General features: G+C 32.7%; 1 protein-coding gene across 3 annotated transcripts in view; it reads right to left on the reverse strand.

The window, feature by feature from the left end:
* Pvr (PDGF- and VEGF-receptor related) overlaps nucleotides 1-22,929 on the reverse strand; it is a 32,074-nt gene extending 9,145 nt beyond the window's left edge. For 2 of the 3 annotated variants that reach the window (XM_068771676.1, XM_068771677.1), the window contains exons 1-12: nucleotides 22,404-22,929; nucleotides 8,885-9,238; nucleotides 8,687-8,799; nucleotides 7,649-7,775; nucleotides 6,760-6,908; nucleotides 6,526-6,682; nucleotides 2,760-2,874; nucleotides 1,903-2,081; nucleotides 987-1,135; nucleotides 486-771; nucleotides 232-375; nucleotides 30-154 (exon numbers count right to left, since the gene is read on the reverse strand). In XM_068771676.1, the coding sequence (XP_068627777.1) occupies nucleotides 30-154; nucleotides 232-375; nucleotides 486-771; nucleotides 987-1,135; nucleotides 1,903-2,081; nucleotides 2,760-2,874; nucleotides 6,526-6,682; nucleotides 6,760-6,908; nucleotides 7,649-7,775; nucleotides 8,687-8,799; nucleotides 8,885-9,238; nucleotides 22,404-22,503 (1,998 nt within the window). In that variant the 5' untranslated portion in view covers nucleotides 22,504-22,929. The remainder of the gene's footprint in view (nucleotides 1-29; nucleotides 155-231; nucleotides 376-485; nucleotides 772-986; nucleotides 1,136-1,902; nucleotides 2,082-2,759; nucleotides 2,875-6,525; nucleotides 6,683-6,759; nucleotides 6,909-7,648; nucleotides 7,776-8,686; nucleotides 8,800-8,884; nucleotides 9,239-22,403) is intronic. The other variant, XM_068771678.1, reaches the window with a different exon arrangement.
* Nucleotides 22,930-23,767: the final 838 nt, after the last annotated feature.

Raw genomic sequence — 23,767 nt, forward strand, 5'->3', positions numbered from 1 at the left:
TTTCCAAGGGACTTCAAAGTCGAATTTACCTTATACCATTCAATACGTGGTGGAGGGACCGCTTCAGCTTGGCAAGTGAGTTGAAGTGGCTGATATGGGTACACTTCTTCGTTCTTCTCATTTCTAGGTTCAATTATAGCCGGCGGACGTATCTCTGACAAAATATATATTTATGGTGTAGATAAATTAATAATAAAATATGTAAAAATCATACGATATTTAAAAGAATACCTGCTACAGTTATTGACATAGTTTGACTTTCTTCGGTATCGTCATATCTTATTGCGACACAAGTATAATTTCCGGCTTGTTGTAAAGAAATGTTATCCATTTTTAACTCAGCAACGTAAGAAAATGGATTCTCAGAAAACACCACTAAAATGAAAACGAATTGCGTTAATAATTAGAAAATGCTGAAGAATAATAGAATTCGGATTAATTCTATTTTTCTTCCATTCCATTCCATGCTTGCAAATCATACTAACCAGAATCTCCCGATCCTACGTCATCCGGTTCTATCCAGGTTAAATTAAAGAATTCGTATTTTGAAGCAACACATGTCAAGACGACGTTCTGGTTTTCAAAGAACCATGTTTGATCGCTGCGCTTAATACCGAAACCGCTGTGCATTTCGTAAACAAGGAATCTTCGAGACGCCCACGCATCTGGTTTAAGTCCATTTGTAGCTTTGCATGTAATGTTGCCGGACACGTGGACTGGTATTTGTAGATATGATGTTACACTATACAAACTCGCTACTTCTTTATCAGACTGAAAATAATACAAATGTGGTGTGGGAATCTATTCAGTGAAAAACTACTTTATGTTAATATTTAATGTGATAAGATGTCCTGTTTAATACTATACTTTAACATCTGTAATGTGTTTTAGTGTCTTTTTCAGCAGTATATATTTATATAAAAAAATCTGAACATAAATAAGGAGGATACAGTAAATATTTACTAACAGTTTTTATAAATACTCACTACAAGAATTTGTTCGTCACCTCTTTCATTAATGAAAGTCCAATCAATATTAGGTAAAGGATAACCAGTAGCTGTGCATTGTAAATTTGCTAATGAATTCTCCACATACTTTCTATCCCCGTCTGGTCCGAAATCAATGATCGGAGATGCTATAATAAAAAGGAAAATTATTAATACACACAGGGCATATTGCCAACTGACACCGAATTCTCTGCGCAATTAGCTGAAATTAAGAAATCTCTTGTTTACAATTTTCAACTTCATCATCGTTTCATCCGTAGGAAGTCCAACGCTGAATTGTTGCCTCTTCCATAGATTTCCAATAAAACCGATTGGAAGAGGCCTTAACAAGGTCATCAGCGCACCGTATCACTGAATGGCCAACACTGCTGTTGACGGTCCGAGGTGTCTACTCCAGAACCTTTAAACCCCAGAGACTAGGTGTTCTACGCATTATGTCGCCTACCCACTGACAATATGCCGGTTACTTTTATTAGTTTACGGATATCCTCATTCTTAATTCAATCTTGCATAGAAATCCCGAGCATAACCATTTCCATGGCCCGTTGAGTGAATATTAATTGTGCCAATGAAGCCCAAGTGAGAGACCACGTTTTTATGCCGTCAGTCGTCACTATAACACAGGTTGGTAGAAGGCCTTCGTCTTTAGGCACTGAGAGAGAATTTGCACGACAAGTTGTTTCATAAAATAATGTTTTACTTATCACCAATTTAATATTCTTTTCATTTTAATTAAGAATATAATAGTAATTTACAATTACTAATTAAGGACACTAGGTTTCCAAAAAAGTTTTTGATTTTAATGTCCCAGAGCACGATATAAAAAAGATATTCCTCTAATTTATAACTATAAATATAAAGTTGAAACAAGAGAAAAAACGCATAAATAACTTACCTTTAACTCTTAAATCAAAAGTCACATTCTCCGTGGCATATTTATTCGTGGCAACAAATGTATAATTTCCTGTATCTTTAATGGTCACATTACGTATAGTTAATGTCACTGTTCCAGTGTCGGATCTTTTTATTTCATATTTTGATTTCTTTGAAGATATTTCTTCGCCATCTCTAAAGCTGATGCAACAAAAATGATAAAACAAAGTGTTGATAGCTGAGGAGCCAAATATTTGGATTTGTTTATTTTTATCGCAAATTCATTCTAAAAACTGAACGTCTATTTTTATTTAAAGAAAACGATACTTCGAAATTACTGATTCTCAAATTTTAGAAAGTCGTTATAAAGGTGATTGTAACGCCTGTGTTCTAATAATTAATCGAGTTAAGATAAATTTATGAAGCACATAGATGTAGAATTTCACTAATCACTTTGGCGCATATACTGAGCCGTTAGGGACTAAATTTAATTAGTACTACTTCAAACAAGAAAGTTAATTACTATTAAGCTCAATAATAAATGGTGGTATACAAGGTGTAATAAATTTTCACACACGGTCTAGAACAATTTAACAGCTAGTAGTAGATATTGTGTCAAGGAAAGTACCATAAAACACTATTCTTAATTGCTTTTCATTGCGCACTGTTATAGAGCGAAACATGCCATTGAATTAGTCTCCTGCTTGTCTCAAAAACTCTCAACTCAAAACTCAAAATTTAAAAAAAAAATTTTTCCAGTACTCATGTAAATAGATATCGGGAATACGATCATAACAAAACACGGCAAAAGCTGATAAAATGCTTAAATTGCTGCACCAACTTCAGTAATAAAATGCAAAGAATATTTATCTTACTTACAAAACAATACGCGCTGGTGGATAATCTTTTATGTAAGACACCAGCCTCATGAACTTCTGACTTGTTTCAATAGGATTACTCTTACCACCTTTCTCCAGATGTATATAACCAGTATCTAAAATGTTAATTATAATAATAATATTAATAAACTGTATATATAGTCATAAGCATAATAAGTTATTAGTAATTTTGAAAATTTTTTGTGTACGTAACATTACTAATATGGTCATAAATTCTATCGATCTTAAAATTTGACACCAATAAGAAATATTACAAATAATAAAACTCTTGATTTCCTGGTAAAAAAGAGGCAGGCTCATTAAGTCACACGCAAACGACGTGATGGAAGGATTTATCTTCTGAAACTGGCCAGTCAGTCATTAGGGTTCCAGATATATAGAAGGCAATCTTTTAACCAGAATTGCTTGCTTATATGCATAGTGCGCCGATGATGAATTCAGTTAAAAATAATTTTAGAGTCTCGCTTGCCAAATAGTTCCAAAACGTGACTCTGGTAGTTTACTAGTTTGTTTTTATACTCTTATAATTCACAGATATTGTTTTTACACTTTGCCGAAGCTTAGTAACTTCATCAAACGACACGTCCGTGGCGGAGACCAAATGATAGTATCCTTTCACTTTAGAAAACTTATTTTCTGGAGCAATTCTTAAGAACTTTATGCGCAAAGCCCGTCGTTATTGCAAATTCTCCTCCACGGTGAAATTTTCCTGATAAGTGATTAATTTTTTCTTAAGATGCCCATCCAGGGCGTACTGCTGCGAAACGTGTTTCTAATGTGACATATTAAGCAATTTAATCCAGTTCGTCGTCGGAAAGTGGCACACTTCGGGTACATAGGAAGTTGTAGATAATAGTGGTGGTAAAAAGGCATGAATGCCTCCCGAGACATTTTTTGAATTACTGAGAGGATTTTTATTACTCCGTCAACAATTTTTTTGACTATGGCAGCAGGCGTCTTTATATGTATATCGAGTGCGATAACTATAGAATCTAGTCTACGAAAATCATTCCCAAATAAAACGATACATAATGTCTACTCACATTAACCAATTCAGCAGGTTGAATAACAGGTTGTCAAATATCTCCCTTCCGCTTTTTTGCTCTTTATTCAATGCTTTATAAAAAGTGTTACAGTGATCGGATTTAGTTTAAATATGCGTTGTTTTGTTCGATAATCTGTTTCCATCTAGACGGCAACTTCATAATACCTCCCTCGTAGAAGCCCCCCTCCTTATTTGCGAAGAACTCGGACAGCCACTTTTCACAAACCTCTTTTGAGTTCAATTTTACACCACCAAGGGCGTTCGCCATGGTCAGGAAAACAGGTGGTAATCACTTGGCGCTATGTCCGGGCTATATGGTGGATGTGATAAAACCTCCCATCCGAGCTCCCGTAGCTTCTGACGAGTCATCAACGAAGTGTGTGTTCTGGCGTTGTCCTGGTGGAACACTACACCCTTCCTGTTGGCCAATTCTGGACGCTTCTGGTCGATCGCCTGCTCCAAGCGGTCCAGTTGTTCGCAGTAGATGGTAGAATTAAGCGTCTGGCCATATGGGAGCAGCTCATAGTGGATGATTCCCTTCCAATCCCACCAAACACACAGCAAAACCTTCCTGGCCGTCAATCCCGGCTTTGCCACTGTTTGGGACGATTCACCGGCCTTCGACCACGACCGTTTTCGCTTGATATTGTCGTATGTGATCCATTTTTCGTCGCCAGTCACCATCCGCTTCAAGAATGGGTCGAGTTCGTTCCGTTTCAGCAGCTTATCGCAGGCGTTGATTCAGTCCAGAAGGTTTCTTTGCGTCAAATCATGCGGCACCCAAACATCAAGCTTTTTTTTGTATCCAGCCTTCTGCAGATGGTTTAAAATGGTTTGGTGACTAACTCTCATCTCCTGGGCGATGTCACGAGATGCCACATGCCGGTCTAACTCGATGTAGTCCATGATTTGATCGGTATTTGTCGTCACAGGTCTTCCGCCGGCTGGCTTATCCATGGTGTCGTTTTCGCCGGCTCTGAATCGTCGAAACCATTCCTCCGCGGTTCGAAGAGATAGAGTACCATCCCCCAAAACACCATTAATCTCACGGAACGTTTCTCTAGCGGATTTGCCCTTAACGAAGGAAAACTTTAAAATAGAGCGAATTTCGGCGTTAGTGAACTCCATGTTTACACGTCTATAACTGTTGAACGCAATATCCAAACTAATCATGCATAGCGTCGTTTTGTAGGTTATGTCAAGACCTTTCAAATTATGTATAGTATTGCCAGATACGAGCTCTGTAGCGCTTTGTACATAGCCGCGAAATTCAAAAGACAAAAAGCCGGAAGGGAGATATTTGACAACCTATTATTTGAACAGGTTTTTCAACTGTATAGTTTTATTGTTAGCAGTTTTATTCTTAGTTGTCGAAACTTTTTATTTTGATACGACTTAGTCTGACCATACCTTAGTACTTTGATAACAGTGCCTTACGTATATTTTATGCAATAAAATATTATTACCGAACGATACGTAAAAATTGTTTTAGTTGACAAAATTAAGTTGACTTTACGTTTTCATGATATAATTTAATACATCAAAATTACAATGCTAGATATTTTATTCTCATTCTTTGACCAAAGACTGACTTATAAAGTATTAAAATTAACCAGCGCAAATTACATCAAGATTGTTGTTAACACAAACACATTTATTACAAAAGCCATAGTTAAAAACATTTTAACAAAACCATTAGTAAAAAGCTTGTTATGTTCCTAGTTAATACATATTAATACTGAATTATATATCTGTAAAGATTCTCACGAAAACTCCGTTTTAGATAACCAAAAATAACATTATAAAAATTCTATAGTAGCAGTGGGAAAATATTTATTTAAGTATTAACCATTACCGAACATCCATTTATACACTATATTATATAAGAATGTACAATAAATATAATCTTAATATTAGTAATTGTAAATAAAGATTTTATTGTTTTACTACATTTATTTGCTTAAAACTTACCACTAACTAGCTACTAGTTTTAAATACGCCCATTTAGGCGACCTGATTTAATAGTAAAGGTACTATTTATAAGAATAAAAACGTATAAAAGACGTTATATATTTAAGATATTGTTTACTTGTCTATCACAAAATAATAAAATTATAACCTTACACAAAAGGTATCATAAAAACGAAGGAGCTGTATTCAAAACTTCTCAGATTCATTCTGTAGCCCGAAAGAATCGTGCCAATTTATTACGTGGATATAATTTTAAAAACTCTTGGGTAAGTTTGAATAAAAATAGTATTTCAATTAGTTATTATAATAACAAGGAAGACTGATTATACTATATATGACCATACCCAACTATCGTTTCAAATTAGATGCAAAACACAAAATGTTCATACAATATGACCTTACATTTAGCCAAAATAATTGGAGATTCGTATACTGCTTAACAATCTAACAAACTGACTATTATTATACTTAAATAAATTGTGACAAATGTCAAATGTTTGATAACTGAATTAACGAATAATTAATAAATTTAAATTCAAAATTGGCAGGAACTTTACAAGGGACTATTTTTTACAATTATACATAAAAATAATTTTAACATTTTATTCTTAATATAAATTATGATGAATCAGTGATGAAAATTTATTAACAAATATCATTTATTGATATGGCAGCGTTCAAACAAAACACGTGAAAGCATATAAGTGTGTTATTTGCGAAATAATATTACCTAAATGTATTTTTTCAAAAGTAGCAGTCCTCTGCCCGTAGCTGTTCTTAGATACACAAGTATAAACTCCAGCATCTTCGAGACTTGCATTGGTTATTGTTATATTGCTATATAATATTTCACCAGTAGTTTCGTTTTCGTTAGTTGTATGAAGCACCTTTAAGGTAAAAAATGGTTAATCTTTTTAATTCTTTCAAACATTATGTAATTACAATAAAGAATCATTACAAATACCTTTGTTCTAGTATTTGGTGTCTCCCAAATTAACGCCAAAGCTAAATTACTTTGGTATTTAACAGTACAATTAAGAGAAAACACTTCACCGCTAAGAAAATATTCTGACCCACCAATTAATTTTGGTTCGGGCGGTGGAATATTGGAATCTAAAAAAAAAATATTTTTGAACAACTCTATATAACATATATGAAGTTTAAAAAAAATATTAATATTATCCGATGCGAAACGATATATGAAAATAGACATTTAAAGCATACGAATATTGCACGTTTATAATTGATAAAACAAAATTAATAAGTCGTGCAATATTATAAAAAAAATATTAAATCTATATTTTTCAAAAACAAATATATGACACCCTTTTCAAAAGTACATTTTATAATTACCCTAAATATTTAGTGCAAAATATTTAAAAAGGTAATTATTGATTTATGGTTTATCAGTTTTTGGTGTATTAGTCGAAATGAAAAACGAACCCCTGTAGAGTCTGTCTAAAACCAGTACATTGTGATAAACTTGTCAAAATGTTAAGATTTTATTCAATTAAAAAAAAAGTTAATAAAAATAATAAAAGAAATGAATGGACAAACTCAATTTTAAATATGTAAGTTTTTATAAAATGTGTAGGTGTATATTTGTAACAGAACCACCCGTAACCCAACATTCACTAAACATAAATTCACAAAGTTAATCTGTTAGTAATCAAACAATTACACATAAGTGCACACAAAGAGCAACACACCAAGAAAGAAGAGAAGAAAGAAAATAAGTCACAAGCGAAAAGCAATCAACAAAAATATACATGATTAAAATCAGAAACTAAATGAAACCATCACACCACGCTACCTCGTTATGTGACATCAAGATTGCAGCACTATCTACTTACTCATACGTATAGTTTTCCAAACAATTTGCCCTCCGAGGTATCGCCCGCATTTGTAAGCGACCCTATTCGCTTTGACTAAAAATCCAATCTTTGGAGAGTACTTTACAAATTCTGGTGTCTTGTTACTCTGCAGCCGTATTACCAGATAAATAATGAGTGGTTAGTAGAAGTAAATGGATACGTACCGATACGTCCATTCATTTTCAATTTTTAAATTAGACATTAGTAAGAAATATTTTGCTAATTAAATCTTAGCCAAAAGAAAATTCTTAAATTGAAAGATAAATGGACGTAAAAAACCACATTCACGATGAAACTAAATATTTGTATGGCCGCGGTTGAACGTTCAATATGTTATTTTATAAATGTAATCTCTCGTGTTTGTGGTTGGTACTTTATTATTAGAATTTACACATCTTCTAATCACCTACGTTTATGTAAAAATATGTCTTTTCTGTCCTCATAATCTCCTTTCTTAAAATCACAGACCACAATGATTATCGGAAGATCCGAAATATCATCACTATCAAGGACGAAACCAATTTTAGGATCATATGGCTCATATTCTATGTCTGGAAAGTCCTGAATATTAAGAAGGCTGTTAAGAAACCAGTTGAAGCAATTAAACATTGGAGTCCATGCTTTAGTGGTAAATTATTCATTGGCAATAAGCATTAGTCCTTTCTTTATTACAATACGTAAATGAGACCAACTTAATATTGTTATATTATTTATGTACCACGTATAAAATTCATTAAACAAAGTTAGATATGGGAACAAATATTAACTATGCCTCATTTACTGAATTTTGTTTTCAGTTAAGTAATATAACAAACATGCATGTAATTTCTTTAAGGCAAATGGAACAAGTAACTGTATATTCGATTATGTACTTTTCGTTACATTATATATTGAAAAAGCAATTTATTTATTATTATTTATGTACTTTGGTAAAACTTGCACAACAAGTAGTCTTGATTAGACAACGTAAGTGACGTGTGAAGCATATATGTATGTTTCCATATTTGTCATACATACCGCCGAGAGCATAACTTTAATGTCCGGTGTCGTAGGTCTACACTCGATTACGACCTTTGACCCACTTCTGGCTTTTACGACCTCTCTCATGGGTGCGAACAAGCTATTTGTGCCTAAAATATACATAATTTAACACATAAATTCAATCATGCAAGTTGCTTTGTTGGTCGTGACTATTTTATAGGAGATAAATCTCACCATTTACGTAGATATAAATGTAAGTGACGTGTTCCGTATCGTTTGGTTCCTCCATTAAGTTGTACAATATACTGTCACTGTTAACAGTATCGTCAAAACAAGCGTAGTAACCGATTGCGAACTGATCTACGTTATACAGATTGAGCTCAGTTTGGTGTTTATATTTAGGGTCCGAGGAGGCAACCGTTGTCTGCGTTTTATTAAAAAGCGATCCAACGATTTCTTCTGGTATTTCTTGTTGTTTAAAATCCAATTTATTCATTCCTCTGCATATTAAAGTATAATTTTGACCTTTTTCTAAAATTATTTCTTTTTGAGATGGAATGATGATTGGACCTGCTCTTTCATTAGCATCTGAAAATAAGAATTTTTGTCGGACTTATTACGTGATGAATTGTTTTACAAGATTGGTTAATCTTACATAATTACTAATGATATTAAATATTTTTCAATGATAACTACTACGTTACAAAATATCATTAGATTTGAAGCTTACAGAGGAATAGAAGAGCTAACTAATGAAACCGAAACCGATTTTAATTTCTACGTGGTCTACCCGTACAACACTGGCGTTATATCTCGTATATGACATGCTAAACAGAACGTGAGCCTAATGCGGAAAATTAACTATCGTCAATTTATCATCGTTGTACGACTTACACGAGGTACTTAATCATTTTGCGATGGTAAACATTTGCTCCCTTGTCAAGGGTTAGTATCAAATATCAATAATTATAGGAGAAAGCATGACTTGACGTAAAAAGCGCAGACTTTGAGAGCTTATCATGATAATGGCAGTTGTAACGTGAACCCGCGTACCTTCCTCCGGTGTATCTATCGAAAACTCTATTAATTAGCCCTGTTCGTGTCTGGGGTGTGACAAGGGTGCGGTCGACATTCGGAAAATTAATCCTACCACTAGGATAGCATGACCCGCTCTGTCGCTCACTGATAAGAATTGATCGTATCAGTCTCTAGAAAGAGCAAACAATTAAAGTAATTAGAATCCCATGTTTACGCTTGTCACTAAACGAATTCCTGCCGTACAGAAGCATGCTATGCGGTGTCTGAAGTTCTCTAAGGACTGTATTAATAACTGCCGTTTCAAAGAACTATTTACAATTATAAGTTTCGTGTAACATTACGCCTGATTGAAATGCCAAAAACTACCTATTAAATCTTCCATTTAGCCCACATTTATCGTTATGAATGTTAAATTTTGACATTTTTTTTCTTCTTTCTATTACTATACAAACAACATTTTAACTGACGATTTTTAAATTGTATTCATTCGCCAACATGTTTTAAAGAGCAGAAATCCCTTTTGATATACTTTATGTCCAGTAGAAGAAAATAGCGTGCGAATAAAAATAATTTCATTTGATTTGATATGTAAATGTAAATATGTAATAAAATAAAACATGTAAATAATTTTTTTTCACCACATTTTTTATTTATGTTTATTATTTTGTTCCACATAAGATAATTTACAATGTCATAAGATAAATAATGCTCTGAGGCAAAATTTATAGATACTAAATTACATTGAGCTCCTCTATAATGGCATCTTTAAACTTAAAAGGTACGCTGGCTATATTCTTATGTTGATGCGTGCTGTTAGCCGTTTTGGCTTTTACAGCTTCATCGGACTCAGGGCTCGCGGATCCGAAATCCGCGAGCTAATAAACTAAAAAAAACTAAAAGGTACGAGGGCTCCCAAATCGCCTTTAAAAAGAACAGCCGACAACAATCTTAGGCGGGTTTTTTATCACTTTTACAATATCCTTAATACAGTAGTAAAATAATTCATTCCCACACAGAGACATAATAGCTTAAACACAAATAAAATAATATTTCTCGAAAATGCAAGCCCTGTATGAATTAGAATACTGTGTTCTCTGTACCGGATGTCCCTGTTAAGATATCTGAATAAGCATCCGCTTGATAAATTTATGTAGAATGAGATACTTCCCTTCGAGCAGATATGACATCTACACTTCGTTCTCTAACTAAATAATAATAGCGTGAAGATGAAAATAATCGTTACCAAAAGTAAAAGAATAATTAATAAAATTTAAAATTCATAACGTCTAATATAGATTTACCCCTATATCCGTTAAGTTCGCTATCATTGTCATCGTCATCATCATTTCTATTAAAACCGGTAGGGAAGCGGTCTGCATTCAGTGTTCTCCGACGACCTTAACAAGGTCATCTGTCTACATTGTGGGTGGACCGTCCTGCGCTGCGCTTGCACAACTATATTCGAACAATATTTATTGACAATATCACCGGGGAAAACGCTGACAAAAAAAAAAAAACTTTCGGTCGAAGTCGAAAAAATAGTTGTGCTTTAAAAATCATGTAATATTATTGAGTAATAGTTTCAATGCCATCAGTCAGTCAGTCATCACTCTTTAATATAGTGTTAACATCGAAATAAAAATATACGAAAAAAATATGCCTCATTCCTAAAACACAGGTCAGTAAACCCGAGTACTATGATTTACTAAATGTTTTTAGCTACAAAAGTTTTTAGTTATTAAAACAATATAAGGTTTATCTTTAACTATTTCTTTGTAATATAACATACAATTTCACACAGATACAATTTGTCTTCGCCATGCATCGTGGAATTTATCCTGGCAAAGTAATCTCCAGGAGAGGTAACATAAAATGACCTTCACTCAATCCTAACCTTACACTGCGTTAGATTGACGCAATTTAAAAAAAATATATTTATGACCAAAGAGTAGCAATTACGGAATTTACACGCAGAGCTGTCGTAACCACAAAATAAAACCCAAAAGTACGAGTTTTTGTAGTAATTTAAAAAAAAAATAACAAAAGTACCGTTAATATTTATATATAGATTATAATAGGAAATCATGCACATCGAAATTAGATGATACCTAACCTGTAATTATATTCTGTAAATATAGTCAAAAACAATAGTTGAAATTAAAATAACTATATAAAGAAAACTATGGCTACAAATATACTTTAATATTAAAGATTGATATTACTCATTTCATCTATTATTTCAATTATCCATAATCCAAAGCAATAAAAATGGTAGACAGAAAAAAATACTAATCACAAAGCATTTAGAAAAATTTGACTTTTGCTTTGATATAATGATAACAGACGATAAAGTTCTTTTTGGAAGACATAGGCCTCCCCCAGAGATAGGCACGATGTCAGGTCTTGCGCGGCCCGCGTCCAGCGACATCCTGCGACCATAACAATGTCCTTGCTCCATCTAGTGGGGGGGGGCTACACATGCCGCGTCTACCGGCTCGTGATACCCGCTCGATAACCTTTCGGGCCCAACAATCATCGGTTGCACATGCAATGGGCTCCAACCACTGCCACTTCAGACGAGTAATTCTTCGAGTTACGTCCGTGGCTTTATATATTCTGCGATCTTCTCATTTCTGATTCGACCTCGCAGTAAAGTCCGAGCACAGCCCCAATAGCGAAAGACTTAAGATAATAGTTATAGATAAAAATACAGACACAAACATATTCGAAAATTCGAAATTCTTAATGTTTTTTTTTCTGTACCCTAATAATTTATTTTATCACAGTTCCTTTGTTCTACCGCAAAATTATTCTTGCACAGTTATACAAAATAGCCCATTCTTATAATTGGCTTACTAACCTTGTTCTACTTTTAAAACATGTGTTCTACACCCCATGTATAATTACTTGTAAATAAATTGCTTTCTGACGCTTAACTTTTTTAATATTACGAACCAATGTACCGCTGAACGGACTCTGTCATCGTCCGCTAACTGATAACTACTATGGAAGGACTAAAACCTATTTAAATTTAAAGCAATCATAATTAGTTAATATAATATACTTATCATTATGGACGACTTTCTGCGTATTCGTAATCAGTTCCGCTCGAGTTACATTAAAAGTTGTTTAGATAGAAAACGCACTAGCTTTGTATATCTTATTAAATATTAAATAACCTGACGCAGTATTCACAATATTCTTGTAAGGCCTATAAATAATCTGACGTACTGGGCGTCTATCTCCCTCATTAACACTTATTTTTCCAAAATCGATTATAGTTTATAAAATAATATTAGGTAATCGAATAAGTAACTGATAGGGGATGACCTACTGTAAAGGCGTTTTTATTTATAAGAAAAAACGGTCGCTTATTGATAGAAGACTTAAGTCGCGTCAATAGAATCATTGAAAAAAAATACTACATGGTTTTCTCTTTATGTCATTGCTCAAATCTTTGATATTGTATACAGAACATCTAATAAACAGGTAGTGAAATGTAGTAGTAAGACAGATTCTAATTGACTTGCACTCATAATAAAACAGCATGCCATGTTTATAACAAAACATTGTCATTAACTCTAATGGAGAAACGCCAGCCCAACACAGCCCTATAACAATTCTATTACTTTGTATGTGGTGCTAACAATGACGTAATACTAATACCATGTAACCAATTCCTGTACAGTAATGAAATAAATACTGGCGGATTTTGCACACAAATTGATGAATTTATCTACAAATTCATAGTTACATATATTTTGATCTACAATAAAATGAATCTGTATCATATCAGATGAAATATTTTACTGTGTTTAAAATTACGCGATGGAATTACATTGAGGAATAGTGTGGTGTTAATTGTAGATAAAGAGCACATTAATTCTAACTGGGGTAGAATAAAAATAAAAAGTAGCCATAAAAACCCAACTTAAATAAAAATAACTTGTGCTATTGTGTAACGGCAAGTCAAGTTATTTACTTCATACATTTATAAATTTAATAACGCTTGTCTGCAAACGCTATTTATGTTAAAAAATACAAAAAATTAAGAAACATAATAGACAAAACTATGATACCTATATGTAACTAATTGAAAGGATTAATCGTTAAAATCAGTCTGATATCCATATTATAGTCAATTTAAGATAGATGAAGCAACTTACACATTTTAAATATTGCCATTACGTACGTAATAACAACATTTTAGTAATTAACGTTTATTTTTTTTATTAATAATTGATATTGTTGGTTTATTATTTATTATTACCATAAATTAGGTAGCATTGGCATTATTTTGCGAATCTTTAACTAAGTTTCTTATTCTGTTATTGATATAATTTCTTTATGTGTTATTAACATGCTATAAACATATTATTTTTTATAAATAGTAAATATATTTGATGTATTTGAATCTGTGGATTTATGTGCCTGTGTATTCGTATATGATAAATAATTGATGACTATTTAATTCTCGATTAAATGAAACAACATAAATTAACTAAATGATCTAACTAATTTACCAAATTAATATATGTTCCTTATTAGTTTACATTGCTATGAGATTAGTGTGACAATTAATATGGTGACAATTTAATCAAAAGATTAACCCCGTACTGTTAGGTCAATGAGCTGTTAGCGCTCGCAAAGACAATATCTAACTTCATAACGCACTTCTTAGAAAGGAATTGCGACGATGTCAGTCAAACATTATATTAAAAAATCAATTCACGTTTGTAATTGTAATCAAAGTTAATCGGAGATAAATTTACTCGACACATGTTTCATCAATTTGGAATAACAGCTTTTTTTTTTATAAACCTTGACATTCAAGTCAGAGACAAAAAAGTACTTATAAAAGATCTGTTAAAAAAACTAACTGTAATCATGATTAAAACGAAACAAATTGATGTCATTGCCATCGTGAAACATGCGTCGTAAAAAGTTTAGTAGGGTTGTATCCGTTATTTATCTCAAATGTTACGTTGGTCTATTCATCGACTTAAATTGGAAATCAGTGTCACGAAAAAGTTAGGTAATTTATTTCAGCATTACCTTAAAATTAATACTGCTATCATGTATTTTAGACAATTTGTTTCAAACATAATTTTGAGTGTTTGTGTAGAATTATGCATTTATTATTCACATAGGATACATTAACAATACACATATAACACTTGTTTGCGTCATGAGAAGAACACCAAAAAACCCAAATTTATAGAAACTAGAATCAGAGCAAACTCTCCTAAAATGGCATCCTGCAATTCGGATCTACGAGGGTTCCAAACGTGCCCTAACCTGTAAAGAATCCACCGCAAAAAATCAGACAGGTTTTGTTTTGAGATTACTTTTACAATAGCATTAATACAGGATAAGAGCAGTTCATATTCGATAATAAAGCCTAACATAAAAAATCTTTCATCGTTTTATAGGATTATAATTAAACTTTTTGTATAAAGAACTTCATAAAATTACTACAATATATTTTAAACACATTACTTGGGACTGCATTGTGAAACCGTATCCACTTACAAATTACTAGAATTACAGATTAACTGAAATATTTCGTTGTACGCTGAGTTAATGAGACTTAGGGTGTGAACAAAAAACATCTAATTTCTTTTCGACACTACATTCATTGATAATAATTGTAAGTTAATCAATTGACCTTATATACTCTTGGCATTGAAGCGATTTGCGACAATGCTATGCAAAGAACACCAGTATTCATTTAGACGAGAACATTGCTTGTGACGTTAATTACCCGTGAGTTTGTTTCATTAAAAAATATTAATTTATAGTACCTATATGATTTACATTAGATGCAAGTTCTCCATAGCTACTTTATTCTACAAATATTAAATTTCATTACTTAATCATAATTATTTTATATATTAATTTAATATTAAAACTTCGTTAACAATTATGTGATTTCATAAATTGTACATACTTGTATTGTTTGTTAAAAAATTACATATATAATAGTATTTGAACTTTGTTGAAAATTTTATTGAAGTTATAGGATAAGGATAAAAAATCAGTCTTCAATCAGATTGTTTATCCTATTTTTAACATTTTATTGTTCTCACTGCTAACACAAACTATCTCTTGGCGACAGGAAACGGAGAAAATTGGCCCAGTGAGGATTGGATAAGAACCTATCGCATTTTTATATCAAGAAATACCGCTTTCCTTACGATATTTTCTATTACCGTTTGAAAACAGAATTTAATACTTCACAACAGGTTTGCACTTTCCCGAAGACCAAGAAGCTATGCTTTTTACATTAGTATTTAACCTTCGTGTATTTATCAACTACTGTAATTATATAATTAAGAATGCTTTGTGAGACACAAATTGCAGTGAAATTCAGCGCAGGTTTTCTCCTCCCAATATGACCATATTTTGTGATCTAAGATGCGCTGCTGCGCAAAATATACTTTCCGCTATTATGTTAAAACCGTTATTTAACCATTTGGTTTTAATTGCCGTAAAAATGATTCATCATCAACTCCCTTCGTTCGTCTCCATTTAAAACTTACACTGCATGGCGTAGGTATACCCCAAAGATGTGGGGATATACCATTATCGCCACGCTTGACAGGCGGGTTGGCGAACGCAGTATCGTATAATGTTACGGAGAAGACGCTGTTGCCCATCCCCTGGCTTTTTTGGCAGCAGTGCCTATATAATTAATGCACAAAGTGTAAATTATATAAGATTATTTCCTGGGAATCTAACACGCGACTTACAATTGCAAGTCGCAGTCTTCTACCGCTACGGTTTAACTGCTCGATTTATCACTTTTCATCATAGGTGCGCTTAACCCTTATTAATCAAGCTTACATTTTTAACCTGCATACAATATTTAGTCGGCTGTAGTGTTCGATTATTCCTGCGTGTTTTTATAATCATTTTGTACACCACATAGCATCGGCTGTTCTTTAATATGCACTGCATATATTTAGTAAAAACAAAAAATTGTTTTACTTTTAAAATAGCGTAATGGTTTCTCATCCAAAAACAATCAATATTTTTAAATGATGAAAAATTTAAATTAAATAAAGTGGTGACAAAACTTAATGTCACCACCACATTCAAACTGGTATTATTCCATTAATTATTTCACAGCATTGATAACTTTCAGAAATCAGAACTAAATAGGAAAAAAAATAACTAAAATTTTTATGTACATATGTCTTATCTGATAGCTACTTCTCTTTGTCACATAATCGAATAATGCCGGTCTGTCAATGTCTCATTTATCAATCTATTCATTGTCGTGCAATACATTTCGGAGGTAATGCGACAAAGATGCTTTTCTATTTCTTTATTATGTTCAGAATGAAAAATGTTTCAAGTTTTCTGTGGGAAGAATAAAACTCATACTGCCTTCACATGTAACTTTTTAGTTGACAGTCTTTCTTAAAATTTATTGAAACATCTAGTTTGGACTGTTGATTTCAAAAATAATACACTACACGACATCAAAATAATCGACCTATTAACCAAAGATAATCTCTCTCTTCTCATTCGAGCACTCTTGTCAGAATAGTCTTGGCCATGCCCTGGTCGGTATTGGTGCCCCCGTTGCTCTGGCTATGCTTCGCCATGTAGCTTGGTGTTTGGTGGAGTGAAAGTATTCATCTACAGACTTTTTGGGGCAGTTTTGATGAGATCTATCCATCTTGTCGAAGAGCGTCCGCGAGATCTCTTACCTTCCACTTTGACTTGCACAACCAAACGTTCCACTAAGTCCTTATTACGGGTGATATATCCAAAGAAAATATTAATTAATTTAAATTTTGTTTCAGATCTATGTTAATAATTTCCGTAAACTTATAAAAATTTCTATACTTATTTATTAGTCAGTCAACAACATCTGGAGTGGACCCCACGGATGGGTAAACGCAAATATGTTAAGGTCATCGGAAAATGCTAGATGCAAAAAGCTTCGGAGCTATTGGAAGTCTATGCGGAAGGTCTATGTTCAGCAGTCTATAACGGTATGTAAAGAAAATTTACGGAAATATGTGTAAAATAGAGAATCTTCAGTCTTTGGGTCATCCAGATCACGCTTTTTAACACAGTCGAATTAATTTTAAGGATAAAAAAGATGTAGTCTGTACAGAGATAATAGATCATACATTTACAATTATCCTTTCATTTGTTCGATGCGAATGTAATATTCGAGCATTCAAAAAGATCATTTGTATTTTATCAGCTATCTTAATTCTTGAGTTTAATTTGTTTCCCTCGCATCGCTTATTTTATGCCGTGACTATTTACAGTTAAATGGCAAGTGGATAATGGTTTCAATGCCTCCGTCTGCAGAATTTTGAAATAATTTTCATAGAACATAACAGGAGTAAATTATTCTTACATTATCTTTATTATTTTTATTTAGAAAATTGGTGTCTCTATATATTACTGATGGAGATGTTTTCTGGCAAGAAATATTAAGGGTTTTAATTAAATCATTATACATACTAAATTCAGAACCTTTTTAACATATGTTGATTTTTCAGAAAAACGAATTACTCTCTACACCGACTAAATAGTTAACATTGTTGTAAAGCTTGTACATTAATAAGTTGTTCGTCGGACGGTTCATAAAAAATGATACAGAAAATAAAAAGATATGATGATAATTTTTTTCCCTTGTATGACAACGTTGTTTAATGTTGCAAAAATTTTAAGAAAATACTTTCAGATAGCCCGTTAGAATATTTTATCGCAGCCTTGTATCGGAGGTTGGTCCTTATGATAACTAGTTGCTCCTGCAGATGTAGTGTCATCATACTGGTATATTACGCTTTTTTAAAGAATTGCTCGTAAATTGAACTATTAATAAAACCACGCTTTTTTGAAGAGTAGAATTGGAAAAATAGCCTGAAAGATACGAGAGGCGACACTGAAAGTTTTTCGAATATCATTACTTAAACTAAGTATCTACTTGATATGATGTACAGTTCTAAGTAGTAAAAGAGTGCCAGTGAGTAATCTATACATCGTTGCATCATGTAAAAGCATTGCGGTAAATAAATTGCCGCCAATTTGTAAAAATGATGTCGTATTTAAGAATTGTAAAACATTATTTTTAACATTTAAACTAGCCAGTTCTAAAAAAATTCAGTATCACTAAAATAAGATGCAGCCAGCTATGGATAATATCTTAATCAGTACAGTCATTATTTTACTGTCTCTTAAATGATTTTATAGCAGCAAAAGTTGAATCCAATTCTAACTTACATTAAAATGAATTTATAAAAACACAGATTAATTGTTAATCAAAAAACATCTATTTGTCCTCTAACATAGAAACACTTCTAGCGCGTGCTTGGCATAACAAAATAGTCTATTGCGAGACATCTGCCTTCCTAACTTGTTTTTCCTCTACACAGCAATGCCGTTAATACAAATTTGTGTATTTTATTATACCTAATAAAAATACCAACGTAATTTGCAATCTTATTATACAACCATAATTTCATTGATAAAAATGTGGTATTGAGATTCTGTGTTAAAACCTGTATATGCAGACCGTCATAAGCAAGTCGTTCTATTGATATTAGCTTTCAATTTTTAAATGTAAGGAAAACCATAACGTTTCTTTGTGCGGTTATTAAAAATGTAGTAGCTAATATAATTATGTACGAAATTTATATGAAAAGCAAAAATTCCTAGTTAAAAGCGACTTGGGTATTGAAAATATGTTTGTAATAATACTCAGACATCATCTTTATCATTTCAGTCGGACTACGTCCATAGCTGGACAAAGGCTTTTTCCATAGATTTCCAATAGGATCTATATGAGGGGTCCTATATTAAGAATCTTCCGACGACTTTAACAAAGTTGTCTGTCCTCTTTTTTTTAATCTCGTACCCCTATTTACGGTGGGATAGGGACTTTATTAGCATTTAATTTATTCACTTAATTATTTTATTTTCATTCTCTTCTCTTTCATTCTTCACATAATCTTTCATTCCGTTCTTTTATACCAAGTCTGCTTTCTTTTCCTTTTGCTCTGTTTTACCATTCTTTCATCCTTTTTTCATTTAACATTTTCTTAATTTCTAGTTTTGTTGTATAACATTTTTATCTTTATCTTTATCACAGTTTAATATTATTTATTTTTACATATCTTTTTTGTTGATGCCTAACTTTTATTTTTTTCTATTGCATATTGTATAATTCTTTTGCAATAACTGAGGAATTCTTTCATGGTTTCTTTTCCGCCTATCAGGGAGGTTATTGTCTCCTCCCTGATTTCAACGCCCGACCGGCACTCGAAGCCGTGCCGGAGTTCCCCGAACGCGGGACACCGGGCCACAAGGTGGATCACGGTCTGGTTCACGCCCGGTTCACAGAAGTACGAGGGGTCCTCCTTGAGCTTGAACCAATGGAGGTACTCAGAGAACCCCCTGTGCCCCGTGAAGAGCTGGGCCGAGACCGCGTTCACCTCGATACTGCGGAGCACGCGGTAGGCTGAAATGGCGTGTCTGTCCTCTTTGGCGGTGGACCTCTTGCGCTCGCCCCTGGTCTGTATTCTGACACAGAGTCTCTGTGTTTGGCACTAATCGGTGTAACATAACTCCTGAAGATGCCCCGTGGAGGGGTGAAACACATGTTGAGTAATTTGACGGTAGCAGTTGTGTAATTCGCATTGTTTGCCGCATCCGCATTTATCAGCGGGCTAGCGGGCGGTGCACTTTGTTGCACGACTACCTCTGCATGTGTGCAAGTGGCTAAATATTGGTCCTTTTCTTACTTAGGATGGACTTCTGCAAGGTAACACCTAATTCCATTAAATAGTAAATACTATATTCACAGATTTTTCATCAACCGATAGATGAGAAAAGACTAAAAACGAGTTCTGTATAAAACGTTAAAACATATGTTCCACTTCAGTAGTAACGCAACCATATAAAATTATATTAAAAATGTTCGTAATTTCAGTGAGTGTTTATGAGTATCTATAGCGTAAAACAAAGTTTTCTTAGAACGCTTAAACGGTTATGAATCATCTCAACTATTCTCTCTAAAGTATTGTGAATTCATCCGAGACTATCGATGAGTCACCGATCGAGACGCCGAAGTCGGAAGCTGGGTCTCCCGCCTTACTACAACGTTCACGGAATTTTCACCGACGGTGATTCATCTTAATTCATTATTTACCCATCCCAGACAGTTGTGTGACTTATATTTAGATACACATAAACAAGTGCAATTCGAGCTATATATACTTTGATAAGATGTCCCATACTTCTAATATAAATACTTTTTCAATATTAGTAATTTTAGCTATTGACTTAAAAAAAAATTTTTCACTTTAAATGTAAGCTTTTTATTTGTATTTCATCATAATTTGCGTAACATTACAGGTATAATTTAGTTTATCTTTCTGAGAAAAAAAAAAGTATTGTAATGCCTTCAACAGGTTTTAAACTGTCGCTTTGTAGAAAAGGTCAATGAACTTAAAGGAAAGACAAAATCTTCATAATCATTCTCAATTTTCATTTCTTTGATTTCCTAGGTACGTAATTATTGTCAAATTATTTTCCAAGTTCTAAAAATGTATAAGTTATAAAAAAATTAGCTCCTTCACTATTTTGTTTTCACTGAGGTATATGCATTAGTCGTTAGGAATTTAGTTTATTTGAAGGATCCAATTACATTGAAAAATACAAATTAAAATACGTTGCTTCTAAAACTATACCATTCAATTGATCTGTCAACAACAAAAGATATTCATAAATAAAATGTTATTTAACCTTATTTATTTTTATATAAATACACAGGTTTCCGATTTGGATGTACTCCTACTTCTGATAATGAAATCAAACCACAAAAAGTTCGTAAACATAGAAAAAGGATTGTAAAAAATAGTAGGTAGCTTTGTTTAACTGGGTGAATGGTTTCAATTAAAATATATATATATATAAATGTTTAGTACCTTAATAAATATTAAGATACATTTACTTACGTGCGCAAACTGTTAGCACAATGTTCTGCACAGCACGAAAAAAGCCCCGATTCATAAATTCCCATGAGTCTAGTTATTAAGATGCCATATTCTACAATTTTTATACAAATTCAACAGCCAAGCATTAATGAATTAGTGGGCATACTAAAATATTAAAGTGTCAGTCCAACCGCAAAGATAAAGAGAACAAATTAATTATTTTAGTGATTTCGTAATTAATGAATAAAATGAACTGCCAAAATCAGCAATTTCAAAGCCGCCCTTCTGCTTTTACTTTTTATACAACCAACGTAAACAATACTAGCATGTACAGTAGTTACAATGATGAATGAAATTTCTATATTATTTTCAATAGTCAAACCGCAATGTTATTACTAAGCGTATTCCTTCTACTATCAGCATTCTATTTTTAAACCTGAGACGCTTGTTTATTTTACAATTTTAACTAAATTTGCAATATAGGCCATTATAAATATTTCCTCCTAAGCCTCCTAATGGATGCTTAATTTTCGCATTGTGAAGTTGTACAAAAACGTTCCATTAAAAAACTATAAAAAGTAAGGCACAGCTTTGAAATTTTCACTGACATTTTAAAGTAAGAGTTTTGGCGGAAAAAAATTACAATGCTCACCCTTTGATTAGTGTGGCTGAACACAAACAATAAGAATTTAAGGCAAATTTCTAAATTAAGAGTTTATTACAACTATAATTCGAAATAATGTTCAAACCTGTTTGTGACGCTGTAGATGTATCGGCGGCATGTGTGATTGCGCATATTACGACTCCACACGCCAGCAATAATAGTCGAGAACTCCAGCTTCTAATCATGTTGGTTTAAACTAACTGCTCTATTTACATAACACAAATAGCTGTCTCCAAAGACGTTTGGCTACAAAACTTTTTTACCATAATAAAGAACTTCAATGTCGCATTCTATTTTAACTTTTTCTATGCGATTGCACGATATTCAAAAGCAGGCATTCCATAACCTCGACTGTTGTTGTAAACAATTTAATTTTTCTGAACACTGAGTCATTTCGCGCAAAACCATGTGTAATACTATTTTATAATTTTATACAAGTAGATTGTAAACGTTTAAATCATATTAAAATCACATTGTTAATCACTCCTTTTGTAATATCAGTTCAAATACGAACAAAGAGAATACTATTTCAATTACTATTAAAGTTAACAAGTATTTGATTGCGCGACACGTGATACACTGGAAACGTAATGACGCGACCAAACCGCAGCAAGTACTTCGACGAAATGTCCAATCCGAAGCGCGACTGGTAAAGCGCTCGCATGCGACTGCTATGACCTCGGCACCAGACTAAGATAACACCATACGGACACCATGCAAAAGAAAGAGAGTCCAGATAATACGAAACAAAGGCACGCACTGTGCTGAAATTTTAACAGTTTTAGTTGCTATAAATATTTTATTATTTCATTACGCAAATATTAGAAAACTTCAATTAAAAATGGTTCATTTACACAATTTTAAATAATTGAACAAAAAATCTCTTCCAAGATTAAATAGCATAGATACGTGTTGGTGTATTATAAATATTCTTTGCTAATAATTTATCTCAAAAAAACGTCGCGTACGATTTCTTGCCTTCGAACTACGATAACTATTTTTAGTAGCATATATGTGTGTGTCTAGATTCGACAAACACATCTTTAACGGTAAGGTAATAAAAAATAACCATTATTTTACTTATTTATTTCTAACTATTTACTTGTTAACCAGTCTTTTTCCCCGTTTTATTTTAGTTATTAAGTATTAAATTCAAGAAATACTTTAAAAATAAAAAATAAACTATCACAGAATAGTTAAGGTGCATTATTTTATAAATGTTTTATCAACGATAATGCTTTGGGTACTTTTATTTTTTCATTTACATTTGTTGAAAATAGTTTAAACACAACAACATATATCGTTCACCTGTTTTTCAGCGAATACGAGACCGGCACTAACATAATTAAATTACTGGCATAATGAATTTACGACATCTCTAGGGACTGTTTTATATTATGAAAGAATATTTACTACAAACGACAAGTGAAAAATGTTACAAACAAAGTT

This window comes from Battus philenor, unplaced genomic scaffold (assembly GCF_028537555.1).
Source record: "Battus philenor isolate CCGP_79_NKW_IND1 unplaced genomic scaffold, ilBatPhil1.0.hap1 SCAF_4, whole genome shotgun sequence".
Taxonomy (NCBI): Eukaryota; Metazoa; Arthropoda; class Insecta; order Lepidoptera; family Papilionidae; genus Battus; species Battus philenor.